Source organism: Psammomys obesus, unplaced genomic scaffold (assembly GCF_907164565.1).
Source record: "Psammomys obesus unplaced genomic scaffold, mPsaObe1.curated_primary_1811, whole genome shotgun sequence".
In the NCBI taxonomy this organism is placed as follows: Eukaryota; Metazoa; Chordata; class Mammalia; order Rodentia; family Muridae; genus Psammomys; species Psammomys obesus.
Window position 1 is genome coordinate 22862662 of NW_026596034.1, and position 24963 is coordinate 22887624.

The following is a 24963-nucleotide window of genomic DNA, read 5'->3' on the forward strand; positions in this document are numbered from 1 at the left end:
GCGGTGCTCCTAACCGGGACTGCTCCCTGGAGGGCGGGCGTCGGAGGGAACCTTAGGGCTGTGCTCCCTGGAGAGAAGGTGGTCCCGGGGGCCCACTGAGGACTCCCAAGGATGGCTGTGCGGAACCAGGCACGCCTGTGACTCAGCTTCCCTCTTCCCCCTCCTGCCCTCGGACGCAGGTTTGCTGGCTACCGAGCGTGGCCTCCGAGCCCTACCCGGAGGCTGAAGTGACCTTGGAGGTGGGAGGAACTGCCTTGGAGGCCAGCCAAGCGCTGGGGAAAGGTAAGACCCTCCCGGGGCCAGCCTGCCTGGGCATCACGGTGTGTAAGACCACACGTGGTCCGCTTTACCGCGGCCCTTCCGAGGGCGTCCGGACCGGAGCTGGGGACGCCCGGAGCCGCCCCACCTCCCGAGGAGGCTCGGAAAGCGGCTCCTGGTCTGGGTTGCGCAGCGGTGCGCCCGCGGACGTCCACCATCCCCTTGGCCCCGCAGCTGCTGCTTGTCTTGACCTCTCAGTGCCTCGCGGCTGAGCCCCTCACCCAGCCCCGACGTGGAAAACTCTCCCGCCCGGCCACAGCCGAGGAATGCGCGGTGCACATTCCTCCCGCAACCCCCGCGCAGGTGTGGGGATGAACCGCGTCCCGGGCAGCCCCCTTCGCCCCTCTCGGGCCCCCTTTGTGAACCGTGCTTTTGTGTCTCCCGACAGACAGACCGGGTCTGTTTCTCTTCTCTGGGCTGCCCTCCCCGCCCCCCTTGTTCCCGGGCAGCTGGAATGCACTCTTAACCCTGCCCTTCCCGGAGGGCCTGCGCCCCTGCTGCCTGCCTGCGAATGGCCTGGCACACCTGGGCGGAGGCCATTATGCTCGTGGGGGGGGGGACACCTAGGTCCCGCACTTAAAGCATCTTGGTACTAGGATGTTAGATCACTTGAGTCTCGAGGGCGGGTGGGGGGGGGGGACGGCACACATCTGTGCCCCAAGCCGGCGAGTGAATGAGCGATCAAAGCACATTTTGATCTTTCTGTTTCGATTTTTCCCCACTCAAGTTCAAAAACTTGAAAGTGGAGGGTCATTTTGGTGCTGAGAACCAGTGTGCTGGGGCATCTGCCAGCTGGTGGGGGGCTCTTGACTGGAGAGGACAACGGGGTTTTCTCTGTAGCTTAAACCCAAGTTGTTCAAACCAGGAATAGAGTGGAGTGGATAGAGTGGAGTTCAAGAGAACTTTTGCATGCATTTTTCTGGGGAGGGGACCTGTAGTTTTGACGACTTTCAAAACATTCAAACATTCGCCACCCAGCACCTCCTAGGGCTTCCATCGAATACTTCTCACCCTAGTACACATGTCCACAGCTTAGATACGGGGGTGTCAAAGCTGAGGCAGAGTGACTCTCCTTTGTCTCTGCAAAAGAGAAGTGAGGCCCTCGAGTCTGTAGAAAGCCTTAAGAAAACAAACAAACAAAACTCTTCTGAACTAACTCAGCGGATTGACAAAACAATTAACACCCAGGCCGGGCCAGGTTCCTTAAAGGCTAGGCTGTAGGGAGCCTGAGCCCAGGCATTAAGAGGCCATGCCTCATAAACTTTAAATTCTTGCACATGGGTTTATTACTGGCTGGCTAACTGCAACTGAGCCAGCCTGTAAAAATGTTAACCTGGGCAGGGCCCCAAATCCAATTCCGGCTCCCTAAGGAAGCTCTCTGGCTAACCAGATCTCTGCCAAGCCCACCTCCCCGCCCCCGCCCCCATTGTCACATTTTCTGCTGTATTCTGAGAGCAGGTATGGCTTTGAGCTGTGAGTGTCTTATCTTCTTACTGAAGCAAACAATCTCAGATTAGCTGTCACTTCGCTTGGCTCGAGGCTGTATGGGGAAGTGCAGCTGGAGGTTTTGATTACATGGTAGAGTTGGCCAGTGCTTCCCTGGTGATGTCACGGATTTCTAACCTTTCTGAGGAAATTCTGCCTTCTCGGATGTCTGGTTTACGGTTGTGAGAATAGTAGGTTTGTGCCAAGAACACACCTGGTTTAAAAAGCTAAGAGTGGGCTAATGTGCCTGTCGGGGCCTGAGTTGGCCCTGCAAACTCTACTCTTGGGTGCATTTTTCCCTGGAAAGGGGAAGTCACTTAGGTAAAAGCCCAGGAGTCTGCCTCTTAACCCGTCGTGGTGGCACACGCCTTTAATCCTCGCACCTGGGAGGCAGAGGCAGGCGGATATCGGTGAGGCTGGTCTACGAAGACTATCCAGGACAGCCAGAGCTGTGACAAGGAGAAACCCTGTCTCGAAAAACCAAAAAGAGATAAGTAAATAAATAGAATACAATACATGGCTCAGTGGCAAAATGAGGCCTTGGGTTGATACTTAGCAATGTAAAACTAAATTTTAATTTTTTTAAATAAATGAAACTCCCCTGACAACAACAGAAATATGCAGGTCTCATTCCTCAGTATATTTCCTCAGTTGCTGCTAAATGTCTTACTTCCGACCCTAGCTCCCCATTCTTGAAACAAGGCCCTGGATGGGACAAGGTTGAAAGGGTTATCTTGCGGGTACATACAAAGCCTCAAGTTCGCCCGAACAACCAGCACTTTCCATGTTACAGTCCTCCCTCCTTGCCTCTGGTTATGAATATTACAAGCGGCTGTGATGTTGAGCTCAAAGACATGATCTGGTATAATTAATGCTTTGTTTGTGTGCGTGCCTTCCTCTTCAAAGCCCTTCTACAACTCTGAGCTTGCTCTGCCCTCCTAGCATTCCCTTGAAGCAGGTAAGGTGGATGTTAAACACTTTGGGGTTTTAATCTAGAGTTGGAACATAAGAAACCCGATAGCAACACCCTGCCCAAAGTTTTCGACATGGAGAAGCAGAGGCTCAGCTTCCTGGTTTTAATTTGCTCAGCAGCTCATAAGCATCTTCAAGGCACCCAGACAGAACAGAACTTTTACTTCCCCTGGCCTGCCCAAGGCCCTGTAAGCCCATTGGAAAAAAGCAAGGCTCCTTTGTGAGATTGGGTCTCATCCTGTGACCCTGGCTAGCCTGGAACTATCAGGCTGGCCTTAAACTCACAAGAAGTCTGCCTGCCTCTGCCTCTCATACCCAGCTGGTCAACCCATTTTACAAAAGAAACTCCAGTGGCTGTGGTTTTATCACAGTCATCGTTGCAGAGCCCAGCTAGGATTTGAATGAACGTATGGAAGAAAGGATCAGAATTCTGGGTTTTGACTCTCACAGCCACCAGTCACAATCCCTACTCCTGTGGGCACTTAGTCTTGGTTGGTTGGTTGGTTGGTTGGTTGGAGACTTTCTCACTGTGTAACCCTGGCTGCCCTAGAATTCACTATTTAGATCAAGCTGCCCTTGAACTCGCAGAGATCCACCTGCTAAGGTTAAAGGTGTGCACTACCATGCTCAGTTAGTCAGATATTTTTATTGTAGGATTTTCCACAGGAAAACCATCTCTAAGAGTCCTAGTATTAGGAGCTTTAGCAGAGAAGTTAGTCTGGAAGGAAGGGAACAGACCTGTTCCTATTCTAGACCCTCCCGATGGGGGATCCCTCGTCCTTCACGTGTGATCTGAGAGCAGAGACAGAGGTGAGAGGTGGGAATTTGTAGGGTATGAGTGCAGTGGTCAGAAGTAATGGACCACAGCCACCTTATCCATCCTTGATATCCGAGCAATTGAGAGAAACAGTTTGATGACATGGGTCACAGGCACTCAGGACTTCATTGTGACCCAACCCCCTCAGCTGTCTCCAGCGCTTAGGAAGCCTTTGGGTAAGATTGAAAGCTAAAATCATAGGAGGCTTCAAGGTTCACTAGTGAGCTTGACTGAGCCTGACTTGGTTTCCAGATGACCGTGTTTAGCTCAGCTTTTGGTATAAAAGCCACCCTTTAGAGTTGCTTCATTCCCTCAGTAAACATGTAAATGGTAGCTGTGAGTTTCAGGGTCTGTTCTAGAACCGTACCTAAAGCAGTGAGTGAAACGGAGCCCCTGTCTTTGAAAGCTTCCAGGCTGGGGTAAACTGTATTTCAGTGCTACGGCTGCCAACAAAGCAGGTGTTGGTACCTTCCCCTTAGACATAAAATGGACTAACTGAGGCGGTCAGCAGTAAGTCCGGGATATAAACTCTGATTGGCTGCCTCCATAGCCCAAGGGGATTCCATAGCCCCATAAATCTGCCTCAGAGGAATGAATGGTAGGGACCTGGGGTTTGGAGCCCAGCCAGCTGCCTTCCTCGCTCGGTAGAGGGGAGGGCTTGTTGCTGAAGACTCTGCCCGGGATCAACCATCCATTGTGTCAGGGGAGCAGGTCTCAAACCTCTAGTCACCTCCTCTCCCAGCACTCTGTTCCTAGGTTACCCAGGAGGGTGTTCTCACCTCCCATACTGCATCAGGAAGGCATCTTAGAATGGACACCGAGTAGCTAGGGCCAGAAGCTAAAGTTTTTTTTGGAACATTTGGAGGATGGTTGGGATAGGAGCAGGAAAAAGCCTCCCCTGCCAAGATGAGTGAGGTTTCTGTTCAGACTTGCTGTTGAAGAATAACACACATTGAGGGCTGGCAAGATGGCAGCGGTTAAGGGTCTCGGTGATGAGACCAGTGACCTCAGTTTGGTCCCTGAGACCCACATGATGGAAGAGTTTAACCATTCCTGCGGGTTGTCCTCTGCCCTCCATATGCATACCGGGTCACGTGCCTTTCCCTCTTCCCCCTGCCATAACTAACTAGATAAAAGTGATTTTAAGAAAAGAATATGTTGCGCTAAGTACCAAAGTAACTATTGACACCACCAGCACAAGCTGCCTGTTTACCAGCACACAGACCAAGATGGCATCACCAGTAACTCAGATGCCCCTTGCCTTCCAACACCCTTCTCTTAAGATAACTACTGTTGTGGCTTCTTACACCGTAGGTTAATTTACCTGCATTAGAACTTTATATATGAGTCCTAGTCAGGCGTGCTTTACTCTCCCTGTAACCTCAGTACTCAGGAACTAATAGATCTATATGATCTTGTCTCAAAAGACAAATAGGCCAATGAGATGGCCCAGCAGATAAAGACATCTACTGCCAAACTTGAGTTCAGTTCCTGGAACACACGTGGTAGGAAGCAAGACTTTACAACTGCAAGTTGTCCTATGACCTGAATGTGTGTGCACATGCTGTAATGCTCACACGCGCACACACATGAACTAAATAAGTAATGTAATAATAAGAAACAGAGAGGAAAGTTCATTTAACCTGGGAGTGGTGATGTGTGGCTGTAATTCCAGCACCGAAGGCAAAAGCAAAGGAGAATCCTGAGTTCAAGGCCAGCATGAACTGCATAGTGAGACCTTGCATTAAAGAAGGTATCAGATATTTGCTCTTGTGTCTGGCGTCTTTCCTTGCCCATACCAAGATCCTTTCTATGATTCTGGGTGTGAGGGCAGTTGAGTCTCACCGTTGTACTCCATTACGTGGACATGTGGTTCTGCAAGTCTCTCGATGAGCCCTTAAGCGGTTTCTGTCCGTTCCTTGGCAGTTAGGAGTAGTATTCTGTACCGCCTTTCTCCCTTCCCTCTTCCCCCCGCCTCTTTGCTCTTACTGGGATGATCAGAGTCTTGTGTGTGCTAGGCAGATTCTTTGCCACTAAGCTGCGACTCCCTATTCCCTCATGAACATTTTTTCAAGACAGGGTCTCATAATGTATCCCTGGCTGGCCTGAAACTCAGTACAGACTGGGCTGACCTTGAACTCATAGAGCTCTAACTGCCTCTGCCTCCCAAGTGCTGGGATTAAAGTCGTGAGCCACTGTGCCTGGCCCGTGAATGTTCTCGTCCTCTGCTGAATTCATTTGCTGGGTTGACCCGGGGTCACCTGTGCACCCCAGTACCGTGTGGTCGTGAATCAAGCTGATGTTGTCCTCTGTCCTTCAGTAGGTGTCTTCTGGATGCTCCTGCCCTCCCAGACTGGTTTCTCATCTGGCCTAGTGGTAAAGAGGCAGCAGATTTTTAGTATGTATTTGGCCTGTGCCTTGGAAGAGACTCTCTTGCTACTGTTTGCTGTTAAGCTAAAGGTTGCTCCCTTTCCTCCAAAGTAGGAAGGAAGGCTGTCTTAGTCGCTGTTCTGTTGCTGTAAAGAGAGACCATGGCCGAGGCAGCTTCTAAAAGACAGCATTTAATTGCTTATAGTCCCAGAGGTTAGTCCGTGACCATCATGGTAGGGAGTGTGAGGTCAGGCAGCAGGCATGGTGCTGTAACAGTAGCTGAGAGCTTATATCTGACCCATAAACAAGAGGCAGAGAGAGAGACTGGGCCTGGTGTGTGCTTTTGAAACCTCAAAGCCCATTCCCAGTGGCTCATGTCCTCCAACAAGACCACACCTTGTAAACCTTTCCAAACAGTTCCATCAACTGGGAACCAGACATTTAAATATGAGCCTATGGGAATCGTTCTCATTCAAACCATCACTAAGCCTGAGGGGAGCCAGGCATTGTGGCAAATGCCTGTAATCCCAGCACTCTGGGAGGTAGAGGTAGGTGGATTGCGGTGAGTTCAAGTCCAGCCTGGTCTACAAAGCAAATTCAGGACAGCCAAGGCTACACAGAGAAATCCTGTCTTTAAAAAAACAAATACAAACAAGCAAACAAAAAAACTTGACAAGGGCTGTGGCTTTTTAGGGAGAGATTTTTTTTTTTATCCTGGCCAGAGGCAAAGGAGGGCAGCAGCTTTCTCATTTTGCCCCATGGTCAAATCAAGTTTACCGTCCCTCACTACAGAAGCAGCTGAGTGTCTGAGATCTAAAGCCAACCTGAAATGGTCATTCGGCCCACAAATGCCTGGGCATGTTCTTAGTGTGAGGTATTCAGAGGCAAGGAAGACTTAGAGCTTCTTGTGAGCGCAGCTGGTCAATCGCCAGCCGGGTGTAATTGCTGATCATCATCAACTCCTACCCCCGTGTCCCACCCCATGTTAGACAGGCTTTCACCGTGTAGCCGAGGCTAGTCCTGAGTCTCTTAACTTCCTTAGTGCTGGGATTACAGGTGTGTGCCAGGTACTGTTTTGGTCTTGGAATACATTAGTGAACAAATGTACAAAATGCTAGACAGGCAGAATAAGGATTGGAGTGGGATAGGAACTGAGACTTGAAGAGAATACTGTGGAGTCACTAGGAAGGGGACCCATGGGAAGTGATGTCTTAGCTAGAGGATAGGAAAGAACTGGGCTAGAGTATTGGACACGAGAGATGACAGGGCATGTTCCTGCAGGTAATGGCTTGGGTTCCAGGACTTTAAATGCATTTTTTAAAATAATGTACTTATGTACATTGGTGTTTTGCCTGCATGTATGTCTGTAAGGGCATCAGATTCCCCTGGAACTGGAATTACAGACAGTTGTGGGCTGCTGTATGGGTGCTAGGAGTTGAACCTGGGTCCTTTGGAAGACCAGCCAGTGCTCTTAACCGCAGAGCCACCTCTCCAGCCCCTAAATACATCTCATATGTCTGGTGAGTGTGAGGCGGGGAGGACAGTGAGAGCTGTCTAGGACTGTCTGAGCCGCAGCAAAGGCGGCCATACCCTCCTTGCTGTCTTCCTTTAAGGCAAGATACTGACCCTAATCCAGTGCCGCTGTCCCCCCTACACACACACGCACACACGCTTTGCTCTGCCCCACCCCCTTCTCCCTGGCTTTTCTCAGACCAGAAGACATTTTTTTGCATTAACCTTCACCCCTCACTTCATTGATTTGGGCAGAGGAACTGCCAAGAAAAGGTTCAAAATCCACCAGCCTAAATACCATCTCTTATTTTTATTACATGTATTTGTTTGTTGGGTGTTCATATGTGTACCTGGGCACATGAGTGGAGGTCAGAGGGCAACTTTTGAGTGCCAGGTCTCACCTTCCCTGGGATGCAGGGATCAAACTTGGTTTGCCAGGCGTGGTGGCAAGCACTTCCATCCACTGACTCGCTTGGCTCTGAGTGCCCCTTCTTGAGAGCTACTGCATTCCAGAATCACACTTTGTACTGATGTAATAAGCCCCATTAATCCTCCTTTAAAAAGCTCCGGGGCGGGTGGAATTGGCCCCATTTAGCTGGACTGGAAACCTACGCTGGTAACTTTGTAACTCGCCGAAGGTGGTCTACTGGAAAGTTGTACAATCAGGCTCTGAACACCCGGAAATAGAACCACGTGGGAATCCAAGTGGTAAGGGAAAGCGATTCCGAAGTCCCCTGGCCCCAGACGAGCTAGGGGAAGATTGGAAATAGTTAACTTCTGAATCAAGAGCCTTGAATTCCTGTTCCCTCCCCTGGCTTGTGTTAATCACCAGGAACTGGACTGGTGGGGGCGAACACTTGTATCCGACAGCTCTGGCGTCTCCTTTAGGAATGGGGGGTGGGGTTCAGATACCAGGCCTGACAGGGGTCAAGCTGACGTTCTTAGCAGCTGTGGCCACTGGCTGCTGTTCATCTTCTGCTTCTCTCCTCCTTGGCCCTGGGTAGTAGAGCTTGAAGCCCCTCCTCCTTTTCTCCTCCACTACACAATTCTAGAACTCATGGTTTTGGGTTCCTGGGAGCATCAACATCAGTGGCCCTACAAATTACCGTAGCTGCCCAGTGTGCCAGCTGCAGCTAGCCTGGTCCTGCCGAGCTGCTCAGAAATACAGTATCCCAGGAAAACAAGCCCAGCAAACAGCTTTCGTTCTCTTTGACCAGTTCTCTAAACTCACAGCTTTGTCTTTGTCCCTGACTAGCATCAAAGGAGAAGGCTCAGGGCCACACAGCCAGTTAGTGGGAGAACCTGACTCAGTGAGGAGAGACAGTGGGTTGCTACCCCTCAGGGCTTGAATGGAGAGCTCGAGACTGAGGAGGTGTAATTGAAGGCCTTCCTTTCCCTCTTTAGCCTCCGGATCCCATCTTTGCTCATTTGAGAGTGCTTACGGTCCAGGCATTGTGGCACATGCCAGGGAGCCTGGAAGCTAGGCATGATGGTTCATGCCTGTAATTGTAGTACTCAAGAGTCTGAGGCAGGAAGATTGTGGGGCAGAGCGGCCTGCTCTACATAGCAAGACATAAATAGACATAAATACATAAATAGACTGCCTCAGAGGTCTGGCTAGCTCAGTGGTAGAGTGCATGATTAGCAAGTCTTTGATCCCCTAGAATTATGCCTATAGGGGTACATGTACATATTTCTAAAAAGACTCTCTTAATTCTTGAGGCAGAGTATTGCTTTGTAACACAGGCTAGCCTGGTACTGGAGGCCTTCCTACCTTTGCCTCCTGGTTGGTAGAATTACATGCATGTCCTACCAAGCCTGGCTTCCTTTCTCAAACATGAGGACCACAGCACCTTGCCTGATCTATCTTCTGTTGTTACTGTTACATGTTACATGTGTGAGCGTGCACGTGTGCCATAGCAAGTACTTAGAGGTCAAGGGACAGTTTGCAGGAGCTGATTCTGCATGTAGGTCCTGGGTATTAAACTTGGGCTATCAGGCTTTGTGGCAGGCGCTCACCCATCTCACTGTATTTGGTCATCTTGCAGAGAAATAAGAAATGTCATCTAAATTGAGCCTGAAGCACAGGTCTGTCATCCTGGTGCTTGAAGCTGAGGTGGGAGGATCACGAGTTAATACCAACCTGGACTGTATGACAAGATCATGTTCCCCGTGTCCCCAAATTCCTTTAGATTCTTGTGAAGCTGGTCTAGAGGGACAGACCTGTGGTACACAACCTGGACACTTAAGGGAAAACAGGACACTCACCCCAAACTGTGATCTGAGGCAAGTTCCTCTTAAGGCTCAGCTTCAGACCTGGAGGTTGAGAATGCCTAGGCCACGAGGACATAAGACTCTGCTTACATAATTAGAGAGACGGTTGGAGGGTCTGCTGAAGGCTCCGTGCCCCCGGCACATCCTGAGTAGCCTGCTTCAGTCTGGCTGCGGGCTGAGCTGCCTTTACAGGACAAGCCCTATCTTGTACCTTCATCCATGGGGTAAATACCTGCTTGTGGGATCCCCACAGACAAGCCAGAACAGGACGCCAGGTCCACACCCTTCCCCTCTCCCTATGGAGTCCCTCAGCCCAGTTTCCCAACAGACTCCCAACCCCTTGTTTTTTATGGTCTTTGCCCCATTCCAGAATTTTCTTGCAGTCCCCAGCTTGGTCTTAACCCTACTCCCACTGTTTCATCCCTGCCTTTGGCCTCTGTGCCAATCATTTGCATGTTTGGCTGATAATCAAAATTCCCTGGGGAGTCTTTAATGTGTTAATCACCTGCCCCCATTTATGTTGTTTTATATTTATATAAGACTGGGTGGTTTTGTTTTTTAAGATTTATTTTATTTACAATCACGTATATGTTTTTGTGTCTGTGTGTGGGTATGTGCCGGAGCCTTTAGATCCTGTGGAGCTGGAGTTACGGGCAGTTGTGAGCCTCCTGATGTGGGTGCTGGAAGCCAGACTCAGATTTTTGGGAAGAGCTCTTCACTGCTACTGTCTCTCCAACCCCTGAGATTTTTAATTAATCCACATGCATATGTTCCTTGTAGATTCAAACATCTTTATAGGAAAAAGTGCAGCACTTTCTACGTGACAGGCGTGGCTCTAAGCGCTTGGTATGTACTAGCTCATTAAAGTCTCAAACACTGAGGCAACAGAACTGAAGTCGATTAAGTGACACATACTCTCACACACACCCTGCCCCAGGTCATGCTTGATCTTAGTAGACACAGAGTTTGGGCTTAGCAGCCATGACTCCCTGTCAGTAGCAGCAAATCATAAATAAATTCAGGGTGGTTCTCTTTCCTGGCTACTACTTGCTATGGGCAAGCACAGTTAGTGGGTTAATACAGTCCTGTTTTGTAGACCTTTTTAATTTTTTTTTAAGACCTTTTCTTTGTGTGTGTGGACAACGTGCTGGAGTCAGGTTTTCGAAATCTTTGCAGTGTGGGCACCGGGGATTGAGCCTGGGTCGTCAGTCTTGGCAGCAAGCTCATTTCCTGGCTAAGCCATCTCCATGGCCCCGTTGTAGATCTTTTTCTGTACAAAGACGTGAGCACACATAGAGGAATTTTTGAACAACTGGACTATGTCATGCGTACACGTTACTGTACAGCTTGCTTTGTTAGCTCAGAGATGCAGGCATCTTTCCAGATTGAGAAACACACATCTATCTTGATTTAACCACTCTGGAGTCTTCCAGTGGTGGATGGGACATGATTTATTTGAGCCAGCCCTCTGTTTTTATCTCTTACAGATGTGGTGGTAGGAAGGAGTTAGCACGAAAATTGTGAAGTGTTTAGATTTTAAAAAAGCTATCAGGAGTCGCCTTATTAGGAAAGACAGCAGCCGAAAGATGACAGAGTGAACTGTGCGTCTTAACCCCAGCCAGACAAACAGCTTTTTACGGCCAGACTCTGCTGCGAGTTTTCACAGTAAACTTTTTTTTTAATGACTCAATTATATGGATGTTTCAAAAGCGTCCAAAATCGCCAAAAATCAAGATAGTTTAAAATTGTGTGACTGAGAAGTAAACTGCCAAGTGTATTCATGCCGGCATCATCTCCCGAGACTTCTCAGAGCTTGAGAGTGTGGTTCAAACAGAGCAAGAAAGAAAATGTATTCTCCTCCCCCCCCCCCCAATTTTTTCTTTAGGCTCCTGCCTTTTGCTCAGTAAAAGTTGGTTTCCGTTCTTAAGGCAAACACTCACTTCTGGTCTTATTTTTCCCTTGAAAGAGATTTATATATTCTTTCTTAATCCTAGATAGTGCTGAGGTAGACAGTCTCTCGCAGGCCACTGAGGTAAAGGGTGCATTCCAGAAAGCCTCAAATAATTCAGAACACCCATGATTTGAGACGCATGTTTCCATATGAGCAAATGTGAACTGTGTGCATGGCTCGGGGCAGCTGGAAGCTTTACAGCCCCGCAGTCTCTGCAGCTTAGCAATTGTGTGACTGAAAAGAAATTTGGGATTTGTAGGTTTTGTTTTGTTTTTTTAAGATTTATTTTCTGTGTTTTTTAGGAAAACCAAAAGAGAGCATCAGATCCCTAAGAACTAGAGTTACAGATGGTTGTGAACCACCATGTGGGTGCTTGGGAACCAGACCCAGATCCTCTGCAAGAGCAGCAAGGACTCTTTCCCCTCTGAGCCATCACTCTAGTCTTCTCACACAAGGAATTTGTCTGTCTTTAAACTTTGCACACAAGTGGGAACTTTGTGGAATCGTTTCAAATTTCTATAATTGAGGTTTACGTAAAGTATGTCAGTAGTATGACATGTAATCCCAGCATCGCTGGACCTGAGTTGAATCTGTTTGTTCACTTACTAGCTGTGGCTCTTTGGTCAGAGTGCTTAACTAGTTTCTGCACCTTAGCTTCTTATTTGTAAAATAGAGGTATCAGGGACCAGAGAGATGGCCCGGCCATTAAGAGCACTGACCGTTCTTGTAGAAAATGCAGGTTCAATTTCTAGTACCTACATGATGGGGTTCACAGTCATTCTTAAGGAGCTCCAGTGCCCCTTCTGATCTCCATGGGCACCAGACACAGTGTTAAGGCTGCAGACAAGTTAGATAGTGTCCTTTCCAGAGGACCCTGAGGTTTACTCTTCCCAGGCAGCTCCGCTTGCCTACGAGTGGGTCTTTGCAGCTGGGCTCTGCTTACTCCGGCAGGGAGGGCCCTAATGAATCTAGTCAGCTTCAGGAACTTCCTGAAGGTAACTTGAGTTGTTTACCTTCCTGCTCAAGGAGCTCCCCTGAAGGATGGAATGTTTTGATCCAGGAGACTGTTACACAAATGGATGCCTCTGTGAGTCTATGTGTGTATCACTTGCGTGTGAGTGCTGGTGGAAGCCAGGTGAAGGCGTTAGAATCCGAAAACCAGAGTTACAGGAATGTGAGTGCTCTGTAACTGATGACCTGGAACTTCTGATCCCCATCTCCACCTCCTAAGTTCTGGGTTATAGGGGCACACCACCCTTGTCCAGCGAGATTTTTAGTTTTTCACCCTAAAATCAGTGGCACATGATTTGACGGAGTTTCAAACCAGAAGAGGATGTCATTTCGTTTTCTCAAACACTGTTGCATTTTTTAAGAAGGCTCCTTTTTGTTTGTTTTTGTCGTTGTTGTTTTTTTGTTTTGTTTTGTTTTTTCACCTGTTCTCCCAAATTCATCTCCCTTTATTTCCGTCCAAGTCTTTCTTGAGGTGTGGCACATCAGGTGCAGTGCCCAAGGCCAACTTTCCCAGTTTCCCAGTACTTTTAGACTACGAAGCTGGAGTGTGGCTCCAGGCTTAGGGCTTCAAGTGACTTCAGGCTTTCTGCAAGGTCAGGTTAGGGCAAATTGTGCAGAAATGAGGGCATTCTGCTGCCTAGGCTCACTCTAGCGTAGATCCTGCAGGAGCTCATCGCCTTTGTTTATAAAGCCACTGCTGGGAGGGCGTGCCTTCCTCTGCAGCTCCAGCCTTGGCACACGACCCCTTCAGGTGTCCAGAAGACAGCGTCAGGTACACCTCCAGCACCTCGCGCTGGACGTCCGTCCTGTCCACTATGGAAGCTCTGGAAAAGAAGCACACCCCAAAAGTGTGCTGGAGACTAACTTCAGAGAAGCAAGTGTGGGGATGGAGCTCCCAGCATGCCCTAGGGCAGCTTCTGGATCAATCAAGAGCACTGGGGTTCCCAGCCGCCTGCGTACTGGCCTGCATTCCCAGCATGCTTTTCTGTCCTTCCCCATTAGACTGCTCAGTTCCAGTCTTGCTCATCGTTCTTTTCACTGCCATCTTTTTGTTTTTGTTTTTTTAATTCTCCTCTTGTCTTCAGGGTTAGTATATAGAAGCATGTGCCACCACAACCAGCCATCGTGGTATTTCTTTGTTTGGAAGATGCCTAATGGTTAGGGTTCAAAGCCAGGGAACCTTCTTGGTTCCGGGGCTTGACTCCATCTCTCATTATTTGTGCAGTGTGAAACTATTAATATTGTATAATTGTTGGACGGGTACTATAAATGGCTCTTTGTGACCTTTTCTCTTCTTTGTAGAGCACTGTTTTCCCTTGGGGGGGTTTCTTTTATAGTATTTGAGGCTATAGTTTAGACACTTCAGTGCCTGTAATGCAGCCTAATTAAGCATTTCATTAAAAGGTTATTGAGCCCTTCAATTTTCTCCTATTCGGGCAACAGACTTGAGTATCCTCGAAAGTCTGGGTTTTTTGTTGTTTTTTTGCTTTGGTGGTGGTTTGGTTCGCTTCGGTTTGGTTTGGTTTTGCTGCCGCATGTGCTATGATTTCTGGCACCATACCTGGCTTACTTATGGATTTTTTTTAATTGATAGAAAAGTGCCAGTTCCCATTCTCCCTTGTCCCAGCAGTGTATAGCAGTGCCTGGCTCTCCGGTAGTAGTCCCTAACACTTGGCCTTTTAATTAGTATTTCTGTGTGTGTTCGTGCGCGCGCGTGTGTGCGTGTGCGCGTGTGTGCGTGTGCGAGTGTGCAGCTTTACTTAGGAAAATCCCAGGGTCTTTCCAGCCAGTTCCACGTGCTTTCCGCTGAGCTCCCTTATCCTGTCTCATTCAGAAGATTGTTTGCTTTATGAGGCAGATACAAGACACACTGGAACAGAGGCTTTGAAGGCACTCTCTCCTGCCCCTCTCATGGCTGCCTCTCATGGCTGCCCCGTGGCCATGCCCTGATCAAGCAGGGAAACTGGCGAGGAGTGATCTTTGGGTCTTTGGTCCTCAGAGAGATGAGTCTAACATAACTGAAGCTATGTACCACCTTCCTGTTAGGGCTGAGAAGTCAAATCCCCCTTTCAGCGGTGTTTCCTTGGGGCTGGGAGGGAAGGGGGTCTGGGCCTTTCTGATCTAAGGAGAAGCAGACATCTATCAGTTTGCATAAATCTATTTAGAAAGCGTCCTTTCTTCCACAGATCTAGTTCCCCAGAGACCAGACTCTTCTTGCCCAAGTTTTATAGTGGTGTCAGTTTTAAGATCTGAGGCCAGGCTTCACAAAATGGCTTTTAAAAAGGAGTTTTGAACCTAAGCCAGGGACCTCAGGTTCCATTGAGTGTCTCCTATCAAGAGTAGAAACTCGGGCTTCGATCTTTTTGGTTCTGCTGAAAGTTGTCAGTTTCCCTGGGTCCAGTGGGCAAGGCTTCCTCAAGTTCATTCCCCTTGTCCAAATCCCTGTGGGAAAAACAGGCTGCAAGCAGTCAGATGACCGAGGCCTCAGGTGGGTGTGGAAGCCAGGACTATGTTTAGGCCTTTGTTCTCCAGTCTTAGAGTTTGAACCATTATGTCATGTGTCCATTGGTGCTCATCAACTCACTACAGAAAGAGTGTGACACAAGCCCATTCATGCCACCGGGGTGTCAGCTAAAGTGTGTGGCCTCGCAAAGCTACCACAGCCAGGAACAGGCATCTTCTCTCTCTGAGGAAGGTGAGGCCAAAGTAGGATGAGACCTGCTTTTGGGATGAGCTTTCTCCTGAGATGGTGGCACAAAGCCACAGGTTCCAGGAAGCGCTGGGAAGGAAGTTGTAATGATCTGCCCTCCGGGCTTAACCTCTCAGCGGTTTCTCCATGATGCCTGACTGGCAAAGAAAATGACTCATGTTCTCACAGAACTCGTGTTCTCCCAGCATGTCTGTGAAATGTCCGTCTTCCGCCTCCCACAGCGAGCCGGAGCCCCCCCACCCCCCAAACAGCCCTTTCCAGAGGCAGACTGAGCCGGTTTTTTCTGTGTTCTTGGGCACTGGGCAGCTGCCTCTCCCTTCTGTACTTGTTCAGTCGCAGCTAGCGCTTTTAGATCGGGAGGTGTATTATTTTCTGTGGTTTAGCAAAGATTAGCTCTGGAGAGGGTGAGTACTGGAGAGATGTTCCAGGGGTTATGAGCGCCGGCTGCTCTTACAGAGGACTCAGGTTCAGTTCTGGGCAGCCATGTGACTGTTCACAACTGTCACTAGCTGCAGTTTCAGAGCATCGAGTGCCCTCTTCCGGCCTCTGCTGGCACTTTGTGCACTTGTGCGTTCAGGCAAAACACTCCTCCACATAGAAAATTTAAATCTTTTTAAAAATAAAAATTCCAGCTGGGTATGGTGGCATACACCTGTTGTCCGAGTACATGAAGGCCGAGGTAGGAAAATTACGAGTTTAAGTCCAGCCTAGCCTACGTAGTGAGTTCATGGGCAGCCTGAGCTCCATAGCAAACCTTATCTCAAAAAAGAAAGAGGGGACCAGAGAGATGGCTTGGTGGATAAGAGTGCTTGTTCTGCAAGCATGAACACCTGAGTTTTGAACCCCCACATAAAAGTGTGTGTGGCGTGGTTGTGTGTGCCTGTAACCTAACCAGCATTGAGGGTGGAGACCGGCTGATCCTGAGGGCTTGATGTCAGCCTGTTCAGTAAAAGACTCTGTTTTCAAGGCAATAAGGTAGAGAGCGAAAAGGCACCTGATTATTGATAGTCACATGCATGCTTATGAGCACACCCACGCTTTCACCTGTATGGACCATGCACATACACATATACAACACATGGGTTGGGGGATAGAAACCAGGACAGATAGAGACACCTTGGCTAGTTGTGCATACTGTTGACGGCTTCTCCTGGACCAGGCACGCGTTATTGTTCCCGGCTTTCTAGATCAGTAAACTGACCATCCGCACGCTCACACCGTCTGCCTAGGCATGCGGTTGATAAGCAGCGTGTGTAGAATAGTCTTTATCACACACCGCCTTCAAGATTTGAAATCTGTTCTGATGCCTTCTAGTGGTTGGGGCTCTCTCTCTCTCTCTCTGAAGCTGTTTCCTGGGGGCAGATCAGGGAACCTCCCATCCCCGAACCCCTACAACTTCTTGTTTATTACCGAATCGTTGGGTTGGGAGCTGTCATGCATATCTTGCAGGTGATATACTTCCCAGGACTGGGGAGGAAAACGCTTAGCTGAGTGTCTCCATCACAGTGGGCGTTTGAAGCATGTCCCTGCCTGACTGGATTCCTGCCCCTGGGTTGTGTTCTGCTTCCTGCTGAAAGTGGGTTGGAGCTGAGGCGCCTTGAATATGTAGTCTGCAGGGTAGGCCAAGACATCATCATAGTGCATGACGGCTGGCTGCTTGATGGTGGCACTGTCCCCTCTGAGCATAGGTGGACGGCCTGGACACTGAGATGCTAGGGCCCAGCGCCATGTACCAGAGCAGAAATGCCAAGGCTGAGCAGCAGGGTGTGCTGTATGCTCCTTGGGGGTAGAGATAATAAATTTTGGTTTTGTTATTTTTTTCTCCTTTCCCCCCCCCTCCCTTTTACTCACTCCTTGTGTCCTTGTGGGTATGGCTGATTTCAGAGTTTGGGGGGCTGAAGACTTCTGAGTATTGAGGGAGTCATTAGTTCCCGCCGGGTAACTGGAGGAGTGAGACAACTGCTGGAGAGAAAGAAATCACTGGCACACCTGCGCCAGCCGGAGGCTGTCTTTTGGTTCAGGGACAGGGAGAGGAAAGTGACAGTTAAGTTTTTGTGTTTGTTGTTGTTCTGAGATAAGAACAACCTTATCTCAGGGATAAGGGATGCCTTCAACCCACATTGACAAGACACTGAACTCCTGCCTGCCCTGCTTCCACCTCCCACATGCTGGGGTTGCAGGCATGATACCGTGCCTGGCAAATATTGTCAGCGTTCTGAATAACTGACACAGTCAGCACCGTGGGAATCCAGAAGCGTCTGTGATAAAAAAAAGTCTTATCTTTGTCACAGCTGCAGGGTTCTCTGCCCAGAAGCCTATTTCTTTTCTTGAGTTGCTTTTCAGAGAATTTTTTTTTCAATTTTTTATTGTTGTTTTTCCATTTTATTTGGGAGGGGGGTGCCCACAGAGGCCAGAAGAGGCTATCAAGTCCCTTGGAGCTGGAGTTAGAGATGTTTGTGAGCCGCCTGAATAGATAGATGCTGGCATCTGAACTCCACTTCTTCTAATTGGTTGGCTTGTAACCACTGGGCTATTTTTCCAGCCCTCGAATAGAGTTTTCATAGTGCATATCTGGCCAGGAGGTAGGAAGTGCACGCCTTTACACCAACACTCAGAGACAGAGGCAGGTGGATCTCTGAGTTTGAGGCTGACTAGCCTGGGCTATCGAGTGAGTTTCCGGGGAAACCAAAGGTACACAGGGAAACCCTGTCTTGATACCCCCCCCCCAAAAAAAAGGTGCTTATCTGGACTAGGTAGGGGTATAGCTCAGTGACAGAGTTTTTGCCTAACATATATGAGGTCCTGGTCAATCCCTATTGCCACCAAAAGGAAAAGAAAAAAGAAAGAAAAAGAAAGTCAAAATAAGTGCTCAAGTACAAATGTGAACATTGTAGCGGGGAAGCACATCGCTCTAACGTGTGTTAACAATCTATCCTAGGCTCTTTTCATGTAGCCTACACAATGAGAACACCCATCTCTGAGAGCTTGTTTGTTTTTTGAGAGCTGGGCAATCAAATCCAAGGTCTCTTGTGCTAGGCATGTGCTTTTTTACCACGGAGCTAGGTTCCCTGCCTTTCTCGCAGCCTTCTGTAGTGTCTGGTTTGTCCTTTGCTGTTTTGTTTTGTTTTTTTTCTGTCCGAAGTTGCCTTTGCCCTACATGTCATTTCAAATTCTGCTTCCTTTGTTTCGTAGCATAAGAATGTCCCTGTATAACTTTAAAACTCTAAAAGTATCACTTTGCTCAACTGAATACACAGCCCAGGGAGTGTGTCTCTGTTTAAGGTGATTTAGTCTTTGTATCAGTCATTTCTGGTCTTTCTAGGGCTAAGGCAAAGCAGATTTTCTCAGGTGAGCCTGCAAAAGTGTACAACAGAATAAAAGACAGGGCCCTCCATGGATCTCAGGGCTCCGGGGATCCTCTGGAACGGAATCAAGCCCAGGCCCCTTTCTTCCCTTCCTCCTCCGAGCAGAGTGTGTCAGTCCAGGACTCCTCAGAGAGAAAGTCGTCAAGGAGGCAGGGCAGGGCCATTTCCAAGCAATCTCCACTCTACCCCCGCCCCCATCCCAGCCTTCCAGGGGGATCTGCCTGGATGCGTGCGCCCTGGGGCTCCCGAAAGCTGGCACTGGATGCCTGTGGGCTGCAGGTGGCTCATTATGGTTGTTAAGCCCTGCTGCCCCTTCCGCTGACTTCATCCGCCTCCGTAGGCTCTGCCGGTTTTCCAGCTTCACACCGTGGAATCATACTACAGGAAACCAAAATGTGTTGCCCTGGAAAATGCCTTGTGGATACAAATGTTTTTTTGGCTTTTTGTTGTTTGTTTGTTTTAGCAAAAGGCATTTAAGAAGCACCAAAAGAACCAGACATGGTGGTGCACACTTTTAATCTCAGTGCTTTCCCAGACTTGCTGAGTTCAAGGCCAGCCTGGTCTACAAGGCTATATGAGGAGACCTGGCCTTTTTTAAAAAACAAAACAAAAAGTGAAGGGATATATACCCAGCATGTGCAAGACCTGGATTTGATATTAGCATTGAAAATAAAGATGGGTGGGTGCAAGCATACAGAGACGGGAAAAGGCTCTTTTTACCCTCCCAGACAGTCCTCCTAAGTCAGGCAATAAATAACCTCTCCTTTCTGGAGACCAGGTCTTACAAAGTAAAGAAAGCTCACTGCAGTAGTTTGCTCCCTGGATTTCCGTCGCAACCTCCTGCCCCTGTATCTGCTTCCTTTGTCTTTCACGTCTCTGAACCGCACTGTTCATTGTGGAAGAAGGCCCAGCGTTCTTAACCTCTGATTTCTCCACGCTGTCCACAGAGGCTTCGCCTGTGTGTCACATGCTGAATGTGTTAATAAGCTTGTTTTTCTCCTTTTACTCTGTCTTTCATTACAGGGTCTGTCTGGACCACAAGCTCTTGTGTGTGTGTGGGGGGGGGGGTCTCTTCCCCAGAAAGCATGCATCCTGCCCTGTAACTGGCTTTGCTTCTCAGCTGCTGCTTCTTGAATCCACGCCTTGTTGCATGTGTCATTGCAAATGGGACGATGCCACAGTGTCTCCGTGTGGCTTTCGTGGTCTGCTGCTTTCGTGAACACCTGCCATTCCCAGTTGTAGCAACGACGAGTGGCAGCTGTGAACATCTTAACGTGCGCCTCTTTTTATTTATTTATTTATTTATTTATTTATTTATTTTTGTGGTGGGAATTGAGCGCAGGGCCTTGTGTATGTTAGACAGCACTCTACCGCTGAGCTACGTGCCCGGCCTTGTGAATACACTTTAACTTTTCTTCGGCTTTTATTTATTATTTAATGCGTACGGGTGTTTTGTCTGCACGAATGTCTGTGCACCACATGCGAACTTGTTCATGGAGACCAGAAGAGCGTGTGAGAGCTGCTTTTTCTAGAGTCATGTCGTGCGGGTGCTGGGAATTGAACCCAGATCCTCTGAAAGAGTAGCCAGCACACTTACAGCTGACCATCTCTCCGGCTGATTACTTGCTTTCGAGTTCCCAACAGCCTGGCATGAGCCATCTAGCTTCTCCATAGCCTCCCTCTAGGAGTGTGACTCCATACCAAAGGAATAGTATAGCATTTGCAAAGCCATGAGCTTGACCCCAGCGACACAGAGGAAAAGGGGTTGGGCTATGCCGGTGACCTGTAGTCGGTAACTACAGCTGCTGGAGAGGTGGCTCAGTGGTGAAGAGCCCTGGCTCTTCTCGGCATCCACGCGGCAGCCCACAAGCACCTGCAGTCTCAGTACCGGGGGGATCCAGTGCCCTCTCCTGGCCTTTTGGGCACTGCATGCATGTGGTGCACAGACAGACGCGCAAGCAAAGTGCCCCTACATGTAAAATGAAACTAAAGCAGTCGGGCTGGAGAGATAGTTCAGTGGCTTAGAGTGCACTGTTCTTGCAGGAGACCTGGGTTCAGTTCCCAACACTCTTTTGGACCAGGCAGTTTACGATCACTTGTAACCACAGCCCTGGGGCATCCGACTCCCTCTTCTGGCCTTCACAGGCACCTGCATTCATGTGGCGTGCACGTGCAAATGGGAAAAAGAAGTTTTAAATAATGGTAATAATGACTACAGTAGAAGTGCTGTCTGAGACTTGTACTCGGTAGTCCTTAATCCCGTCAAGGGACGGCTCTCTAATTCCCTCTTTCTCTTTTCCTCACAGTAGCATTGGCTGAATACCCTGGACATGAGCTGCATGGCTCTGACAACGGAGAAATCACTATTCTGAATAGTGGGACAGTCCAGGTGAAACGCCATGTCTGTCTTCAGGACAAAGGGGAGGAGGTACTGCCTTGAGGCTGCTGCTGCCCAGAGCCCTTCCTGAACTCCAGCCAACCAGCGCTGAGCACTGCTTATCCGAGCAGAGAAATGACTGGAGCTGACCAGTAGGGGGCGCAAGAGAGGCAGCCCGTGGGGCAGGGAAGAGGGGTGGGGCTGCCATCACCCAGCTCACCAGGCTTTAGTTCCTCCAGCACCTTACTTCCAGTTCGGTCCAGCTACAGACCATTTCAGCACAGGATTGCTGATCTTATGGACCTCTAGGATTTTTTTTTTTCCTTCTCTATGAAGCTCTGGCTATCCTGGAACTTGCTGTACAGACCAGGCTGGCCTCAAACTCACGAAGATCCGCCTGCTTCTGCCTTCTGAGTACTGGGATTAAAGGCCCTCACACCCAGCTTCCTGGTGTCTTTTAATTTTTGTATAGTCAAATGTTCAAAACTTTAAAATATTTGAAGCCATGTGTCAGGCAGTCTCTTGGTCTCCATCTGCTGGTAGCCCACTCACCCCTTTTGAGAAGAGAAGGGCAACCACTGTAAGCAGATTCTCTTCCTTCATAGTTTCCTTCCATACGTCATACACGTTTAGATAAATTATTCTCTGTGTATGTACAAACAACAACAAAGGCTTTTTTCCTCTTCTCTTTCCTTTTCCTTTATTGTTAGTATTGTATTACAATTGTTGCCAGGTATGGTGGATCTGTGGGTTCCAGACCAGCCTGGTCTACAAAGAGTTCCAGGACAGACAGGACTATCCCACAGAGAAACCCTGTCTGTAAAAACATAACAACAAAATTAAATAAAAATTGTTTGTTATTAGAGCCCGGTGTAGTGGCACATGCCTGTGATTCCCAGCATTCTGGGGAGGCAGAGGCAGGTGGATCTCTGTGAGTTCAAGGCCAGCGTGGTCTACAGAGCAAGTCCAGGACAGCCAACACTACACAGAGAAACCCTGTCTCTAGAAAGACAAAAAAACGAACAAAAAAAAAAATGTTATTACTGTTCTTTTGAGACAGGGTCTCATGTGGTTTAGGCTGGCCTCAGATTGCTATGTAGCCAAGGCTGACTTGAATTCCTGATCCTTCTGCGTGCTGGGATTATGGATGTGTGTCTCCACACCTGACTCCTTTGACCTTCCACGCAAAAGCTAACAGCATATCACATCTTTCCTTGGCAGAGAGGGAAGGCTGCAATGAGCTCCCCACCCAAACGCCTCTTACGGAGACGAAAAAGAGAGTGGGTGATGCCACCATTATCAGTCCCTGAGAATGGCAAGGGTCCTTTCCCTCAGAGGCTGAATCAGGTATGACAGTGCCTTCTGCCTGGGCAACCCTAGTGTGTTGTTGTCCAGAGGTCTAAGACTGAAGCTTCTTGCTGCTGGCGTGGGGTGGGGTCTAGGAGGCTGCTGCAGAAGGCTTCTTGCCACCAAGTGAGGCAGCTGTCATTTTATCTTGTTTCCAGCTCAAATCTAATAAGGACAGAGGCACCAAGCTCTTCTACAGCATCACTGGGCCTGGGGCAGACAGTCCCCCTGAGGGCGTCTTCACCATAGAGAAGGAGACAGGCTGGTTGCTCTTGACCATGCCACTGGACAGGGAGAAGATCGTCAAGTATGAAGTGAGTAACCTTTAGTACCCATTGTAGATGTGTTTTCCGAGGTAGGCCCGAGCCGAGGCCTGGCGAGCAGGGGACACCAGCTGACCCCAGACCTCTGTGCCCACAGCTTTTTGGCCATGCGGTATCCGAGAACGGTGCCTCTGTGGAGGAGCCCATGAACATCTCCATCATCGTGACAGACCAGAATGACAACAAGCCCAAGTTCACTCAAGATATCTTCAGAGGGAGTGTTTTTGAGGGGGTGACGCCTGGTGAGAAGATTGGGAAGGGGCTATTCTGGATCAGCCGGGTCCGGACCTAGTCGGGGATTAATTCCTAGAACTCATCCCATACACACACACACACACACTCTCTCTCTCTCTCTCTCTCTCTCTCTCTCTCTCTCTCTCTCATACTCATCCACCCCATGAGCCCTGAGCAAGCTTGGCCTGTTGCAAAGCTCCGGCATTCCCATTAGAAACCTTCCCAAAAGCTCTGGGCTCGGCCAGACTTGGGAGCTGCAAAGCTCAGGCTTGCATCCGGACTTTGTCATTTACTGGCCGTGACGTCAGGTGTGTTTCATGACCTCTGAGCCTCAATCCAAATGTGCATATCGACCTTGAAATATTATGAAGATTAGAAATAATGCATGCCGCTGAGGGCATAGCTCAGGGGCGGAGCACACGCCAGGTGCATGGTCACGCTTTGGGCACCAGCAGCACAGGAGAAAGAAAGCACACACATTGTGTGTAAGCTCCTGCTCCCATGGAGCTTGCGGCCCGAGGTTCTGCCACCACAGGGCAAGCAGCTGGAGCTGAGGGGTATGATTTACAGAAAGCAAAAGTAAGTTGCCATTGTTAGGGAAGAGAGGACTAGAAGATGAGGAGATAATACCATGCCTAGCTTTTTATTTATTTTTTTATTAAATTTTTATTTTTTATATTAATTACAGTTTGTTTACTTTGTATCCCAGCTGTATCCCCCTCCCTCAATCCCTTCCAATCCCATCCTCCCTCATCTCCTCCCTGCCCTTCTCTAAGTCCACTGATAGGGGAGGTCCTCCTCCCCTTCCATCTGATCCTAATTTATCAGGTCTCTTTAGGACTGGCTGCAGTGTCCTTCTCTGTGGTCTAGCAAGGCTGCTCCTCCCCCGGGGTGGGGAGGTCAAAAAGCCAGCCACTGAGTTCATGTCAGAGACAATCCCTGTGTGACTAGCTTTTTTTTCTGTGTGGTGATTTGTTTGAAACATCTAACTGTGTTGGCCTTAGTTAGCCTGGATTTGCTATGTAGACCAGGCTGGCCTTAACAGTTTTAACAAGATGGAAAAAAAAAATTGTTTCCCTTTCCTTATTCTCTGAAAGCCCTAGGGGCAGTTGATCCGGGTGGCAGTGGGGCTTCAGCTAAAGGGCAGGATCCTGCCTTGTTCTACCGTTTTGGCCTCTGTTCCCATGGTTAGCTCTTGCTTGTGGCTGCTGGAGCCATTACATTACTGGGTAGCTGAAGAATAACACCTTTATTTGTTGTTTGTTTTTGTTTGTTTGTTTGAGACAGAGTCTCCCTATTCCATAGTCAAGGCAAGACTTGAACTCATGGGCAGTCCTCCCGCCTCAGCTTCCCAAAATTCTGAGATTACAAGCTTGAGTCACCAGCCTCAAGTACATCCTTTAAAAAATAAACAACAACAAAAACCCTTCCTCCAAGTGTTTATGTGTTCGTTTATCAGAAGTCACTGCCATGGTCAACTGAGGATCTGATTTCCTCAAAAAGAAGGGCATGACAGATAGCGAGCGGGTTCTAGGAAGCTGGCTGCCACCGAGCAGGGGAGAGGTCCTTCTGCTGTGTGGGGCAGAACTTCATAGGAAGGTTCCAGAGTAGGCAAGGCTGACGCTGGGCAGAGAGGGAAAGGGGCTCAGTGGTCCCCTCTCCCCTGCAGGCACTTCTGTGATGCAGGTGACAGCGACAGATGAGGATGATGCCATCAACACTTACAACGGCGTGGTGGCTTACTCCATCCATAGCCAAGAACCGAAGGAGCCACATGACCTCATGTTCACCATCCACAAGAGCACGGGGACCATTAGCGTCATCTCCAGCGGCCTGGACCGGGAGGTGAGTACCTGCCAAGACCCTGCCCAGAGTAGAAGCTCCTGTGGCTGCCTCA

The 24963-nt window shown here is 49.0% G+C and overlaps 1 protein-coding gene across 1 annotated transcript in view; it reads left to right on the forward strand.

Moving 5' to 3' along the window:
* Positions 1-24963, forward strand: part of Cdh3 (cadherin 3) — a 42273-nt gene that overhangs the window by 99 nt on the left and 17211 nt on the right. Inside the window, exons 2-7 of the mRNA XM_055621232.1 lie at positions 180-282; positions 21092-21174; positions 22384-22509; positions 22668-22823; positions 22930-23074; positions 24736-24911. Of these exons, the coding sequence (XP_055477207.1) occupies positions 180-282; positions 21092-21174; positions 22384-22509; positions 22668-22823; positions 22930-23074; positions 24736-24911 (789 nt within the window). The remainder of the gene's footprint in view (positions 1-179; positions 283-21091; positions 21175-22383; positions 22510-22667; positions 22824-22929; positions 23075-24735; positions 24912-24963) is intronic.